The sequence below is a fragment of the Panthera pardus genome, unplaced genomic scaffold, assembly GCF_024362965.1.
Source record: "Panthera pardus isolate Hobbes unplaced genomic scaffold, ASM2436296v1 HiC_scaffold_16, whole genome shotgun sequence".
NCBI classification, from domain to species: Eukaryota; Metazoa; Chordata; class Mammalia; order Carnivora; family Felidae; genus Panthera; species Panthera pardus.
This window is the reverse complement of record NW_026526721.1, coordinates 177,465-192,099: the sequence shown is the minus strand read 5'-3', so window position 1 is coordinate 192,099 and position 14,635 is coordinate 177,465. Positions and strand designations below refer to the sequence as shown.

The 14,635-nt window shown below is 51.6% G+C and overlaps 2 protein-coding genes across 6 annotated transcripts in view; one reads left to right on the top strand and one right to left on the bottom strand.

Moving 5' to 3' along the window:
• Positions 1 to 3,920: 3,920 nt before the first annotated feature.
• The window catches only part of PRMT2 (protein arginine methyltransferase 2), a 71,174-nt gene continuing 60,459 nt past the window's right edge, over positions 3,921 to 14,635 (top strand). Inside the window, exons 1-2 of one of the 4 annotated variants that reach the window (XM_019434674.2) lie at positions 3,921 to 4,539; positions 12,452 to 12,568. The gene's annotated coding sequence lies outside the window, so the exon portion shown is untranslated. The remainder of the gene's footprint in view (positions 4,540 to 12,451; positions 12,569 to 14,635) is intronic. The other 3 variants (XM_053902914.1, XM_019434675.2, XM_053902913.1) reach the window with 3 other exon arrangements.
• Positions 4,576 to 11,553, bottom strand: S100B (S100 calcium binding protein B). 2 transcript variants are annotated; one of them, XM_019434681.2, is made up of 3 exons: positions 11,425 to 11,553; positions 8,076 to 8,214; positions 4,576 to 5,807 (listed from the first exon to the last, which is right to left on the bottom strand). In XM_019434681.2, the coding sequence occupies exons 2-3, from the start codon at positions 8,211 to 8,213 to the stop codon at positions 5,667 to 5,669; spliced, it is 279 nt and encodes a 92-aa protein (XP_019290226.1). In that variant the 5' UTR covers position 8,214; positions 11,425 to 11,553; the 3' UTR covers positions 4,576 to 5,666. The 2 variants fall into 2 exon arrangements, with proteins under 2 accessions (XP_019290226.1, XP_019290225.1); XM_019434680.2 differs by having other exon boundaries at positions 11,387 to 11,515.

Genomic DNA, 14,635 nt, shown 5'->3' with positions numbered 1-14,635 from the left:
TTGGGAGGCTGTCAGTTAAGCAGCCAACTTTGGCTCAGGTCATGATCTCGCGGTTTGTGAGTTCGAGCCCCGCGTCGGGCTCTGCGCTGACAGCTCAGAGCCTGGAGCCTGCTTCCAATTCTGTGTCTCCCTCTCTCTCTCTGCCCCTCCCTTGCTTACCGTCTCTCTCTCTCTCTCTCTCTCTCAAAAGTAAATAAACATTAAGAAAGATTTTAAGAATTATCACGTCTAGGGGTGCCTGGGTGGCTCAGTCAGTTAAGCGTCCAACTTCAGCTCAGGTCATGATCTCACGGTTTGTAAATTCGAGCCCCACGTTGGGCTCTGTGCTGACAGTGGGGAGCATGCTTGGGATTCTCTCTCTGCCCCTCCCTGACTCGCGCTTTCTCTCTCTCTCAAAATAAATAAACTTAAAAAAAAATTATGTGAGCAGGTGAGGGGCGGGGGGTGGGGGGGGGGGGGGACGGTGGAGAGAGAGAATCCTAAGCAGGCTCCACAAGTCGGTGCAGAGCTTGAACCCACGAACCATGAGATCATGACCTGAGCTGAAATCGAGAGTCAGACACCCAGCCAACAAAGCCACCCAGGCACCTCTTAATTTAGGTTGTTTTTTAAAATGTTCTAATTATTTTATGCAAACTATGGTTACTGGTGCTTAGTTTCAGATTATGAATAGAGCTGATTTGTTTCAGAGGACGGTCAGCACAGCCATAACCTCGTCTTCCACCCAGCCACCTTGTGGATGGAGCCTCTCCTTTGGGTGAGATGCCACTGAGGATACTGGGGCCCGATCCCCCTCGCCCAGTTTGTAAGCTGATGGTTCCAAGCTAGGAGAGGCAAGCTGAGAAGGCAAGTTCAGGTGCGATCCTGCCTCCACTGATTGCTGAGCTCCGAAGGCAGGCGTGTCACTCAGCAGTGTGCCATTGTTCCCGATGAGGGAGCTGGGGCAAGCTGAGGGGGAAGTACAAGCAAGCACCCCTGCCCCCGGGTGGGATCTGTAGGATATCCCTCAGACACTCCTGGCCACCCAGAACAAAGGAAAGGGGTTTTAGTGCTTGCCATGGTGATGTGGGAAACTAAGGCAAGTGAAAACTTAAATTCCCTTACTGCCTACAGCCCATTAACAAGTCCCTGAGACCGGCAGAGTGACCTTCCTCTAGGAGTTGAGCTGCCTGGATGATGACACTTGGCTGGGGGCAAAAGGGAATCTTGCCTTAACTTTATCCTGACCCCCCAGGATCCTGTAAGTCTACTTCCTTTATCTCAACTGCCCCAAGATATATGCTGGCAATCATACTCCAGGCTTGTGGCCCCCTGGTCTACATCAGAAGGGTCTCATAACTGAGATTTTACTAAACAGTAATAAATGACATTTCCCCTAACTTCTAGCCCCTTGAGGTCCTGGAAACCTTGTTTCCAAAATCCGTTAGACTTACGCTGTCCCTGACCCCCTCCCAACCTGAAGGTATATAATAAATCACTCCTCACAACCCCAGGGCAGCTCTTTCTGCCCACGGGTCCTGTCCCCATGCTTTAATAAAATGACCTTTTTGAACCAAAGATGTCTTCCAAGAATTCTTTCTTGGCTGTCAGCTCCGAACCCCACCGTGGCCCCACAACCCCATCATTTGGCACCCAACGTGCGGCTTCGCGTCTTTTTATCTGGACTCTGAGCCGGTGCAAACTTGGTAAGTACTCTTTCCTTCCTTTACTCTCATTTCAGAGGCTTTTCAAGGAGTAAAGCCTTATTGCTCAGGCCACAATCCTCGAGCCGTGGCTACTCTATGGGGAGGAGAAAGCCTGCCTCTTGGCTGGAAGTTAGTCCCCCCACTGGAATGGTAGTAAGATCCAGAAACTCGATGCCCTCTCTTTATTCCTGTCCTTATACAAAGTTGTCTGTCTTGGGCACAGGACAGCCACCTAAGTCACCAGGACAGCTGCCCCATGTGAGGTTTCCTCTTCATTGGTCAAATGTGATCTCCTCCACATAGCTGGTCTAGCTGCTTCTGGCCGTGGGACCTCCACTGGGAGCCCATCGAAACCAGTACCGGATTGAATCAAAACCCAACCAGGGAGGGTCGCCTGGGTGGCTCAGTTGGTTAAGTGTCTGACTTCATTCAGCTCAGGTCATGATCTCACAGTTCGTAGGTTCGAGCCCCGCATCAGGCTCTGTGCTGACAGCTCGGTGCCTGGAGCCTGCTTCAGATTCGGTGTCTCCCTCTCTCTCTGCCCCTCCCCACTCGCACTCTGTCTCTCAAAAATAAACAAACATAAAAATAAAAAAATGAACGATGCAGCGTTCCCATCCTTGAGGTCCTCAGTGGCTGACTGAGTGGCATTTGCTCCTGGCTTCAGCCAGGAGCTGATCTTCCCTGGTGATGCCTGAGACAGGTCGTTGCCCCAACTGGACACCTCGCCCCTGCCCACTGCCCACCTGGAAATGCCTGCGGCAGCTTCTGGATGGTCAGACCAGCAGTGCCGGCCAGGAGCCTTGTGGGGACGTTAACCACCCGTTCCCAGACCTAGCCTGGAGGTGAGGGCGGGTCACCCCCAGCCGAGGTCAGAGGAGGAGGATGGGCATTTTACAACCTGGAATGAGGGGTCTTTGTGCTAGGAAGCCCCCAGGAGCCCTGGAGGTGGCTGTGCAGACATGCTGAGAAGCAGCCTCCCTCCTCAGGGTGAAGGAGCACCCCTTGGATGGGGGAACCACCAGGGAGACTCAGCAGCGGCTATGGCAGGCTCGCTGGGGGCCAGTACACTCCAGTTTGTTCCTGTCTGGTCTGCAAGCCGGGTGGACATCTGGGAACTGAGTCACCTTGAGATTCTTGGATCCAAGTGGGCAGGGGAGGTACCAGCAGGGACTCACCCAACTTCTGGCTAACGCAGCAGGCGGTCCTCTGGTGATGAACACACACCGTGTGAGCTGTAGCCCAGAGCCCGCTTGCCAGCCTCCTCCCTCTGGCACCTTGACCCCTTTGCGCAAGGCATATGCCAGCCGCGGCCGAGCCGGACAGCTGTGCTGGACCCCCCTGGTCCTCCCAGACCTGCTCCTCGTCCTGTGTTCCCGCCCCAGCTGTCCCAGCACTGACCCTGGTCCCGGACCGGCTGTCCTCACTGGCCTGCAGTGCACCTTCCTTTCAGAGCAGCCGCTCCTACCTTCCTCTTCTCTGTGAAGCAACTTTCCTGTGTTCTCTGGACCCGCCTGTGCTTTGTCATACCTTGCACGTTGTGAATTTCAATTTCTCTGCCATGTTCTTTTTTTTTCCTTTCTTTTCTTTTCTTTTTTTTTTTTTTTTTTTTTTTGTGAGAGCGTGTGGGAGACGGGTGGAAGGAGAGAGAGAGAGACAGAATCTCAAGCAGGATCTGAGCCCAGCCCATGACCCTGGGATCACGACCTGAGCTGAAATCAAGGTGGCTCAACTGACTGAGCCCCCCAAGTGCTCCATTCTCTGCCATTCTTAAATAAACCCATTTTGCTGGTGATTTTACTGGCTGTCTTATTTCCAAGGTCAACAACTGCAAGGCTCTACGGGGCCAGGATGGTGGGACAAGCAGCAGGTGCCAGTGACCCTGTGGGGAGCAAACCTGCCAGAGCACAAAGGAGCGTCCCAGACGCCTGTCCTGACACGGTGCTCCCCCTCACGGGAGGGGGGGGGAAGGGTTGGGGGAGGGCTGGGAGGGCAAGCCATCGGCGGGGAGAGGGGAGGGGACCCTGGAGACGGTCCCTACGTGCTGGCTTCAGTCCCCAGCCCCAAATGCCTGGACTGCCACTTTGGTCTCCGCTTCTTCCCAGCCCGTGCAGGCACCACCCCCCATCCCCCTGGGCACGTGACCGGCCAGACCAATCACAGCTCGGCTTCCGAGGACTAGCCCATTAGTAGATTAGTCCGGGGGAGGCCACCCCGACGCCAACCAGGCTGGACGTTCCTGGCAGGAGCCCGTGGCCGGGGGTTGTCCCACCTGGTGCTGCCCTACCCCTCAGCCGCCCTCCTCACCCCCACCTCAGCCCTCACCCTCACCCCTACCTCATCACACCCCTCCTCACCACTCCTGCTTCCCCTCTCCCTCTCCCCGGCCCCAACCCTAACCCTAACCCCCACCTCACCAGGTACCTCCTCACCCCTCTCTTCACACCCCTCTTCACCACGCCTGCCTCCCCTCTCCTCACCCCTCCTCCTCACCCCCACCTCACCGCACACCACCCCTCTCTTGGTGTCTCCTCCTCAACCCTCTTACCACCCCCCTCCACCCACACCCCCCCGCCCCCCTCACCCTGCATCACCCCTCCTCCTCACCCTGCCTCACCTCCATCTCACCACTCCTTTCCACCCCCTTCCTTCCTCATCACACTGCTCCAGGCACCTTCTCACCCCTCTGCACCCTGCCCCATCTATGCCGCTTCCCTTCACACCACACCCCTACCCACCTCACGCCCATCCAGTGTCCCTGGCCCTGTGCACCTGCCCTGACTTTGGGGAGTGCAGCGTCTGCGGTGACGATGATGCCAGGCCATTGACTTCACTCCTCTTTCCAGGTTTGCAGGTATTTCACGTGGTTTCGTGTTTAAGGGCTACGGAGGATTGTTACAGGACTCTTTTTATTTAATGCAAATACAAGCAATCAATTGGTTTGTGAATTTCCAAGTCTGTGCACTTAAAAAAAAGCAGCAGAATAAGGGGTGGATGAGGTTAATTTGAATTTTCCTGGAAGTGATTGTTAATATTTAGAACACATTTGCATTCGTGGATACCCAAGCATAAAGTTCAGCTTTGCACACGCACCGACTCTCCCAACAGCCGTGGGCAGACCCCGGCCGGGCACAGACAAGCGGGGAATGACCCCAACAGACCGGACACGTCCCTTTAGGAACCCACCGCCTTAGGGACAGGAGAGGAGGCCAAGCAAAGAGAGTTACTTGCACAACGCCCGTCTCCCGAGGCGGGAGCGGAACCCCGCTCGGGCGGGCGGTGCTCCCGCTGCCGCTCACGCGTCCCCCCACAGACCCAGCGAGCTGTGAGCCTCTCGGGGGAGTTGCGCTGAGTGTGGAACTGTGACCCGCAGTCGCGGTCACAATTAAAATGCCAGTACTTGGTGGCTTGGGAGACATGTTCCTCCTTTAGGACCGTTAGTATTGAGTATTTCCCCGGGGTCGCAGCTCACCACAGCTCATCGCTGTCACCGCGCCGCCACGATGTGCCCCGCGCACATTCCTGTGCGCCGATGAGAACAGATTTAAGGGAGGGCAGCCTTCTCAAAGGATGGTGGGCAAAACTTTGTGTGTTTGGCAATGGTGGAGACTTAAGGAAGCCACCAGCGTCCAGAGTCGTTTTTGGTTCCGGTTTGATCTTTCTGGGTTAGGGTTCTCCGCAGCCGTGACGGCGGGCGGAGCACACGCTCCGTGACCGAGAACCCACTCTCCCAAGCGGTCGTGACCGAGTCCCTGGGGCCAGTCAGCTAACACGTGTGCCTAACGGGGCAGGGATAGTGACGGGGGCCGTTGGAAGACGGCCCTTGGAAAGAGGTTTTCAATTTGTCATTGACAAAGCGAATCAAGCTTCCTAGTTAGCTACGACACGGCTGGAAAGCTCAGCTCCTACTAGCCTGCAAGCCCTTGCCCTCTGCGTCCTTGTGTGACCTTCGTCTCTGCCACAGGAACAGCTCTCTCCGCTTCACTCGTGTTCAAAGAACTCGTGGCAGGCAGTGGTAACCATGGCGACGAAGGCCATAAATTCCTGGAAATCACATTCGCCGTCTCCATCATTGTCCAGAGTTTCCATGACTTTGTCCACCACCTCCTGCTCCTTGATTTCCTAGGAGATAGAAGAGACATTGCCCATCTTGTTTTTAAATGAAGTTTAGAGCCATCAAAACATGATTAATCGTTGGCTCACCTTAATAATTTGTATCAGAAGCAACTTAAGATGTAAAATGCAAAATACCAGAAAGCTTTTTCCTGTGACCAGGGGGCTCTTGGCTGGGCAGAAGTCTCTGGGGGTCCGGGCCTTCTCTTCCACCTTACTTTGAGTCTGCTGGGCCCCAGGCTACTTGAAAAGACTAAATGGAACAACCAGGTTCGAAAAACTGCAGCTTGTGCTCCACTATACTTAAAACACACGTTCTAAATAAGCCCGAGCGTGTTGTAAGCAAACATCTTGGAAGAAAAAATGAACTTTTGGTTCCGCCCGAGGTTTTCACTGTTTCTGCGTGTGGAAGTCCTTATTTGTTAACTCCTTGTGTTCTTTTTGCCATTTGAGTTGCTTTCTGGCATCATGGGACTTTTCCGATGACTCTGCTGCCCAACCCTGAAACCCAGTAAGTGGTGTGAGAGGAGCCAACGCTGTGCAGGGCTACACACGTGGTGGGAACGGCAGGGCACGAAGAGCAAAGAGCATAAGTGCGCTGGTTCGGAATGGCCGGGTCCCGGAGCAAGACAGCCTGCCCGGAAGCAGCCGCGTGTAGCTGGCTGGATATAAAAACGTGAAGGACTGGTTCCAGTGGGGTTGGATGGGACCTGGAAACATCTGCCTCAGACAGAGGGGAGCAGTACACTCTTTCAATCCCATTATAGATTTGCCTCCAGCCTGGAATTACCCTGACAAAACTAGGCCAACAGATGTTCATGACATCTTGATGTGCTTGCCATGAACTATTTATCTTTTATAAATTGTGGTTCCCACATGCTAAGTTTTTCCTGTTATAAAATTAATAATTATTGGTAAGTACTTTCACTGTATGTTTGGTACTTGACCAACACTATCTCATTTCATCCTTAGAACAATCCTTGTTACAGAAGAAACTGGGACTTTTGATTGTTAGAAGGTGGAACTGGTGGGAGAACTGAACGTGCAGGTGGCCAACTGCCACTTGAACTTGCATGCCTGAGAAAACGAGTCTTGAAATCGGCCCCAGAAGATGCCCCCTACCCCTAAGCGCACAGGCGCCTCCTCTGACCTGGCGGTGCCATTCACAGCGATGGAGAGTTGGGTCGGGGCGTGGACAGGAGAACCCGCCAGCCTTGCTGCTGGACCCTGGGGCTCATCATGCACTGAGAGGCTCAGCTGGCTCCGGAGGGGGGCTCTTTGTCACCGTGCAGCTGGGCCGTGTCCTGGTGCTCTGGCATCTTCCCCGGAATTAGCTCTTGGTCAGACCTTAGTGCCCTGGTTCATTGTTTGGCCATTTCCTGTGTGTGTGATTGGTCACTTCGGTGAACTTGGTTCTGGACACTAAAGGAAGGTCAGGTGCCAGGTGGATTGCAGTTCAGTGCCTCGAGGGTATGAGACTGGTATGCAGTGGAGACAATGGGTGACTGACCCTCAGGCAGTGGAGATTGTGGGCGGGGAAGTGAGTCCAGGATAGGTATCTGGACCTACTTCTACCACCGGTTTATCGGGACCACTCACGCAGCTTCCTAAATTAGGGTCTTTTACTCCATGGATCCCCCTGAAAAGCCCTATAGCCTCCAGAGGGCACAGGGCCCTTCTCATGCTCTCAGTCAAGTAGGCTGTGGCCATTCATTGACGTGCCAGGTTGGGTGCCCCAGACGCGGAGGCCGTGTCCTCGGGCTTGTGTCTCTCCCAGTGGCAAACATAGTGCTTGCTCAGTCATGTTTGCTGAGTGAATGGCATCCGCTGGCAGATGCTAAACCTGTAGCTAAAGCAAAAACAGTCCTTTCCTCAAATCAAGAGCCTATCTTTAACATCTTTCTTGTATGTTAATTGTGGCCCATGATAAGTCATGAGTATATTTTTCATCCCATTCTGTCATTATTGCTGTAAATCCTTAGATTTTTCATAGAAGAGTCAGCATTATTTGGAACCTGTGCTTTTGCCTTTGAAATAGCAGTTTTTCCTTGCTGTTCCTACTATACACAAAACAGATGAAAATGAAAACAGCGGGGTCATCTAAGCTAGCCTCTCTAGTGAGGGTTCAGTTGCACAAACAAGTTTTCAGAAGCATCCTAGGAGTCCTGAAATGTAACTGGAATCACTTTCAGGGAAGCTCAAAAGAGGAAGTGTCCAGGTGGTTTTCTAAGTGGAGAAGAAAATGGCAAACTGTCGTTTTTAAAAAGCAAGACTCACCTCTAAAAAATGGGAAAGCTCATTGTTGATGAGCTCCTTGAGTTCAGATTTCTTCAGCTTGTGCTTGTCGCCCTCCCTTCCGGAATATTGATGGAAAACATCAATGAGGGCCACCATGGCCTTCTCCAGCTCAGACATCCTAGGGGTCCACAAAGGAAAGATTCCTTCTCATGCTTTTTGCCTTGTTTGCACACAGAACAGTTAATGCGTTCGCTCTACGGACCTCAACCCAGAGGAGGGGCTGGACTGGCCTTGGCTCATCTCCCCTGCACCAGAGGAGGGGCTGGACTGGCCTTGGCTCATCTCCCCTGCAGGCTGAGAGCAGTTGTCCCGTCTGCCTCTCAGAGCCACTCCTGCCCTCCCTTCCCTTCACTGTCCCCGTGGCCTCTGGCTTCTGGTTGGGTTTGGCCAATGGGAAACTTCAGCAAAAAGACTGTAGTGCAGGAGTGAGGGAGCCTGGGGGTCGATTCCTGCTTCCTTCCCAGTAGGCCACCCTCTGCCCTTGCAGGGCTCCAAGATGAAGTGACACAGTACAGGGGAGCAGAGCACTGACTGCAAGCTGTTAGAATTATCTAGAAGGAAGTAAGGTGGCCAGGGGCAAAATGAAGCTACAAAAATCAGTAGTATTCCTGTATTCTACCAATAAACAATTAGAAAACATGGTAGAAAAATCCTATTCATAAACTCATAAAGCAACACACACATATTACTTGAGAATAAGTTGAGCAAGAAAAATGCAGTTTCTTGCAAATGATTCTAAAGATCATAAAAATGCAGGAACTTTCCTTTCTAATAATATATAAATTTAACTCACTTTAAATAAAAATCTTTAAGAGATTTATTTTTTTTTTTTTTGATGGGTGAGGAACATGACCAAAAAGCTGCAAAACTGAACTGGAAAAACGAACATGGCAGAATTGCCACAAACATTTTTGAAAAAGATCAATGAAAGATCCGCAAAGACCAACCAGAAACAAAAATATATTATAAAGCCATAGAGAGTGAGGCTGGCTCTGAGGCAGGGATGCACAAATGGGGCAGGAGGCTGAGCCACAGCCGGGCACTAGCATTCCCCGCCCCCGCAGTGCCGGGAGCTGCTGTTTCTCTGCAGGTATCAGAGTATGAAACTTCCTACTTCATTCACCACATGTACCTCAGACCGTGGCCTGCAAGCAGGATATATCTGTTTAATCCTGGGAATTAGGTACATTTTACAGAGGACAATTTGTCGATTGTTTCAAAAACTGAGACACTCAGCCAGAGAAATTTACCAACCTATGGCCTTGAGTTCCGACCAGGACAAAATCTTTGCTCTATGACAGTTCAAAATAGATCTGAGACTCGGGCCTACAGCTCTGGGGGTACTTAGGGGGGCGGGGGGCAGGTCTGATGAGTAACCCCTCCCCCCAGGTCCCAGAGGGAGAAGCCTCCACATCTGTCTGCCGGGTAGATTATATTCAATTTCTAGATCATTATTTGAAATTATCTGTGACTTTTAAATTCAGATTTCTGTTGATTAAAATGTCCCCCATCAAAAAACAAACAAACAAAATAGATCTGAGAACTACATCTAATTGTGGAAAAATCATTCCCGTGTTGGACATGTCACTTATATCTAGAAAATAAACTGGAAGAAATTTTTAAAATTTTATTTATTTCTGATTTCTCAGAGAGAAAGGATTGAGGATTTTTGTCTTGACCTCATCTTTGCTAAAGTCACCCTATTAATAATCAGTATCCTTTGTTTTGCCCTACAGTCCCTAAAAGTCAGCTCTATCACACATAGATAGAACAATTCAGATAGATTAAAATCTTTTAACATTTCATTCTTTCCTATCCTTTACATTCAGGTTTTCTTTTTTGGAAACAAAACAAGAAACCCAAGAAACTTTTGCATCATTCTGATACTTCACAAAGTCTGTGATACGTCAGGGAAGGAGAGCTTAAATTATTTTTTTGTGAAGTATGACTAGTGGGATTTTTTTTTTTAAGTTTATTTATTTATTTTGAGAGAGAGAGAATGCAAGCAAGGGAGGCGCAAAGAGAGAGGGAGAAAGAGAGAATCCCAAGCAGGCTCTGCGCTGTCGTCTTGGAGCCCAGTGCAGGGCTTGAACTCATGAACCATTAGATCACGACCTGAGCTGAGCTGAACACTCAACCAACTGAGCCACGCAGGCACCCCAGTGGGATTTTTTTGAAGGAAAGGCATAAAACATATTGCATATGTTTGAAAACTCCATATAATGTAATTTTCTTCATAACCACACTAAATTTTTTTTCCTTTTAAATTCTTCCCTTTGCTAAGAAACAATAGATGGTTTAAAGCTTATCTTTTAAGAGAAATGGAAATCAAATATCCATATTTCCTTTCCACTTAGTTCCGTGAATGTTATTCTTGCATTAATTTGCCTCTTATTCCTGCATTGATCTTTTTATGTGGAAAGCAAGAGGGCGTCTGGGCTTGAACTCCTTTTGGAAGGACACAACACACAGGATGTGGTGAGGGGCTCCCCCTGCCCCCCAGGGAAGCGGCCTACCTCCCTGAGAAATTCTAAGACTGAAGAAATTAAACCCACAAAAACTCTTTGACCGAGATTGTAATTTACTTGTAAAGACCTCCCAATTGTCATGTAATTTCTGGGTGGTGTCCAGGGGGACCCTGGCATTTCCTTGTTGAGGGAAAACTGAGAAGCGGTTGCAAACCCAGGACTCAAGCAACAGGAAAGGAAAGCATTTGTTTCTGAGTAGGGCTGACCTCACTCTGCTTGCCAGTCATGCTCAGCAGAAACCCTGCTCTTCAGAGAGTTAGGGAAGAAGCAACGTTTGTTAGTACCTCTGCGGAAATGTCAGCAGCCACCTCGAGCCACTGTCCTTGAGGGTTCTCTGATTTGTGGTGTAAAACTCAGGCAGAGTGAACCTCTAGCTGCCTAGAGTTGACGCATTCATGTCCACAAAGCAGTAATAAGGGAAGGAAAACTAAGATAAAAACAGAGACTTATGGCAAACCATAAGAGGCTCTTAAATACAGAGAACTGAGGGTTCTGAGGGTTGATGACGGTGGGGGTGGCGGAGGGGTGGGGGTGGGGGGTTAAGTGGGGGATGGGGGTTAAGGAGGGCACTTTTAGGGATGAGCACTGGGCGTCATATGTCAGAGATGAATCTCTGGGTTCTGCTCCTGAAACCAAGACCACACTGGATGTTAACTAACTTGCATTTAAATTTAAAAAGAAAAAAAGCTCCCCATGTATGAAATGCTGCCAATCATCCGAAAAGGGCTTTCCAACCTACACCTAGTTCCCACCCCACCCCACCCTCTCGGTTCCCTCAGGTTCTCCCTGAGTGTCCTCACGTCAGTGGCTCCTGGTGGCCGCTCCTGTCACCTCCTGGCTGTGGCGTCCAGAGTGGCAGGAGTGTTGTGGGGCGCCTCTTATTCCTCCCGGGCGGTGGGGCGCGGCGCTGCAGGCCCGGGCAGCCAATGGGGGCGGTGGGTGGGGGTGGGGGCAGCTGGCGGCCAGGCCCGCACACAGGGCCGCTTTGACCGGCGGCCACCCGGGGACTTGCTGGGGAGCCAGGACTGCGCTTGGGCCAAGGAAGAAAATGGCCCGTGGGGCAGGAAGTAGAGAGTCAGCTTTTTGTGCTATTTTTTAATTTATACATGAATATTGATGTTCCTCTAAAGGCAAGGTTGGGGGTGGGGCGAGGAGAGAGACCGAGTAATTGATTCAAACAAAGCAAATGTGCAGCCAAGACCGTGGCGCTTCCAAGGACAGGCTGAACACAAGGACGAAGGGCCCGCGGGCTGCTTTCCAGCGGAGAGGCCCCTGCGCCGTCTGCTGCCTCCCAGCCTTCCCCCTGCTCGCCCCCACTCGCCCTGGCCACCCCAAGGCCGCCTGGACAGCAACCCCCCCCCCCCCCGACCCTGCTGAGAAGGGCTGCTCCAGAAACACATGGCAAAGCAGATCCCTGATATTTGAGGGGAACAGCCTCATTTAATGTGATGGAGGACACTTGCCAGGTGCACCCCAAGGCCTCCTCCCTCACCCTGGCGCGACCTCACAGACTGTCAGCCTCTGTTTTGCACAGAGGTGCTGCTGGTGCTCCCCTCGCTGGGGCCTCACAGCGGCCACAGGAAAGCGGGTCCAGACCCCCTGCCGTCCTCAGCTGTACCCTTCCTGAGCTGTTTCCAAGTGGAACCCCAAAGGCAGCCACTCCTTTAGCCAAATTACACAGAAAGCAGTGGCCTCAAACTCCTCAAAGGACATCTGAATCCGAATCAGGGCCCTTCTGCTGACTCGGGCTCACAGCCGCCACGTTCGAAGGATCAGGATGCAAGATGTCCGTGGTCACAGCTGTTTTGTTGTCATCTGTTTTACCAGGAAATTCTTGACTATTCAATACCTGGAAGTATGTCCTGGAAACAGCACTGAGCTGCGAGCCTTGGGGCTTGAGCTGTCCCGTCCTAGACCCCCAGCCTGCACCCACACCTGCATGAGGTAGGATCTGAGTGGTGTGGTTTGATCCTATGTCCTCGGCTGCCCCACAGGTTGATGCCTGGTGAAGGGTCACATGCATGTGTGTTCTGTAAAGCAGGGGCACTGGGTGGTGTGTGCCAGGCACTAGGCACGGGTTCACCCTGTGTTCACCCTTCAGTGTACACAGAACAGCTTCAGCCCACTCCTGCAGAGAAAAAAGGAGTTTGGAATCTATTCATTCAGCTACTGGATGCCCAAGCAAGGGGCCTGCCCTCTGGATACACACGGCACAGCCTCCTGGGACAGCCAAGTGGGACTTGTGCCTACTGTGTTTCAGGCTCTGTGGGAGCAGAGTTGGGGGAGAGGGGTGCCAGGGCTCACAGGCTGAGAGAGGTTCCACCCTCTGGATGAGAGGGGCTTTCAAGTGCTATGGGGCCCCCGGGGTGGCACCCTGTACCCACCCACAGGACCTCACAAACACAAGACTTCGCAAGAACAGGGGAGGGTGCATGTGACCTCACCAGCTGTCAGCACCACCTCTTGACAGAGGAGCTACTTAGGGCAAATTAAAACCATCCTGGGAGAGGGATGCTCATGGCCCTCATCCACAAGGTTGTCTGGGGCCCACGGTTCCTCCTTGGCCTTCACACTTCCAGATGACCCTGGCCCCCTCTCCCAATTCCCCAACTTGGGGTCTCATCTCATTGGACTGGACCCCTGGTCTAGTCACATGTGACCTGCACATCTAGTCCCTACCCCTGCATTCCACAGGAGAGCCCTGCACTAAAGCAATGAGAATTATGCTCTTGAGTAGAACACGTAGGAAGCTCTTCATAGCCTACAGATGACCATGTGAGATGGTGCCTTTGGGACAGGCTTCCTGAATCTCAGTGGGGTGATGGCAGAGGGGCATACCAGTAGTCAGAATGCTTTGGTCCATGGAGATCTTTGGCAGTGGTTGTCTGATTACAGTGTCCCTGGGAATGAGACAGATGCACAGCCTACTCAAGCAGTCCTTAACCCACACGACAGGAAAAACTCCAGGTCTGGTAATCAAAATCTGACTTGAATCACCAGTGTGGAGAATCGCAGCCTGTCTCCCAAGTTTCCAGACTTAAGTTGGGTTGGACCCCGAGTCTCTTGATTGAAGGTGAGGCCAGGTTCCCTTGAGACAAGGCCCTTGTACTTATTGCCAGTACACATTAAGAACCTTCATTTATACCTTCCCCAAGGGACCTGCAGCTACTCCCAAATGTGACCACATAGTGAAAACATTTAGATCTGAAAGGAAACACTTAGACCTCTCCACGGGTTATGAGATATGGGCTCTGAGTTGGTCCTAATTCCTGGGGCAACAAAATGGCACCATGGCCCACTAGTCCATGTAGGAATTTGTGGTGGTCAGGTGATAGAGTCTTAACTAGACCAGCTCACAGTGGGCCCAGGAGGTGCACCTGAAAGTATAATCGAAACAGACATAGTTGGCCACTGGCAGAATCCCCTCACTGGCACTCTTACATACCAGCTGAGGACCATTATGACAGGCAAAGCTAGGGGAACATTCCTAGAACTTCCCCTTCTTATCGTGACAGTAAACTGAGAAACACTGCACCCCTGGGAGAATTCAGAGATGAATGCCGTTCTCAAAGAATTGACATAAGAAGGGGTGGTGATACTAAGCACAAACCCATTTCACTTGCCAGTTTGGCCTGTGCAGACGGCGTGTGGATTAGGGAGAATGGGGACTGTCGCAAATGTGGTCAGCTGGTGGCTTCAGCTGCTGTGCCAGATGCAACATCTCTCCTGGAGAAGATCATCACAGGCCCTGGCACTGGGCATCTGTTACTCAAAACCAATGTTAAGACCCACCAGAAATAGTTTGCTTTTACCTGGCAGGCTGCAGGCAGACCCTCACAGCATTGCCTCAGGGATACATCCGCTCTCCTGCTCAATGCCAGAGTATTGTCTACGGAGACCTTGACCAGCAGCACACTGGCCCACTCTACTGAAGACAGGACGCTGACTGGGTCTGATGCCTTCGTAAGACATCTGCAAACTGGACGGGGGGAGAGAAGGCCCCCAAATCTT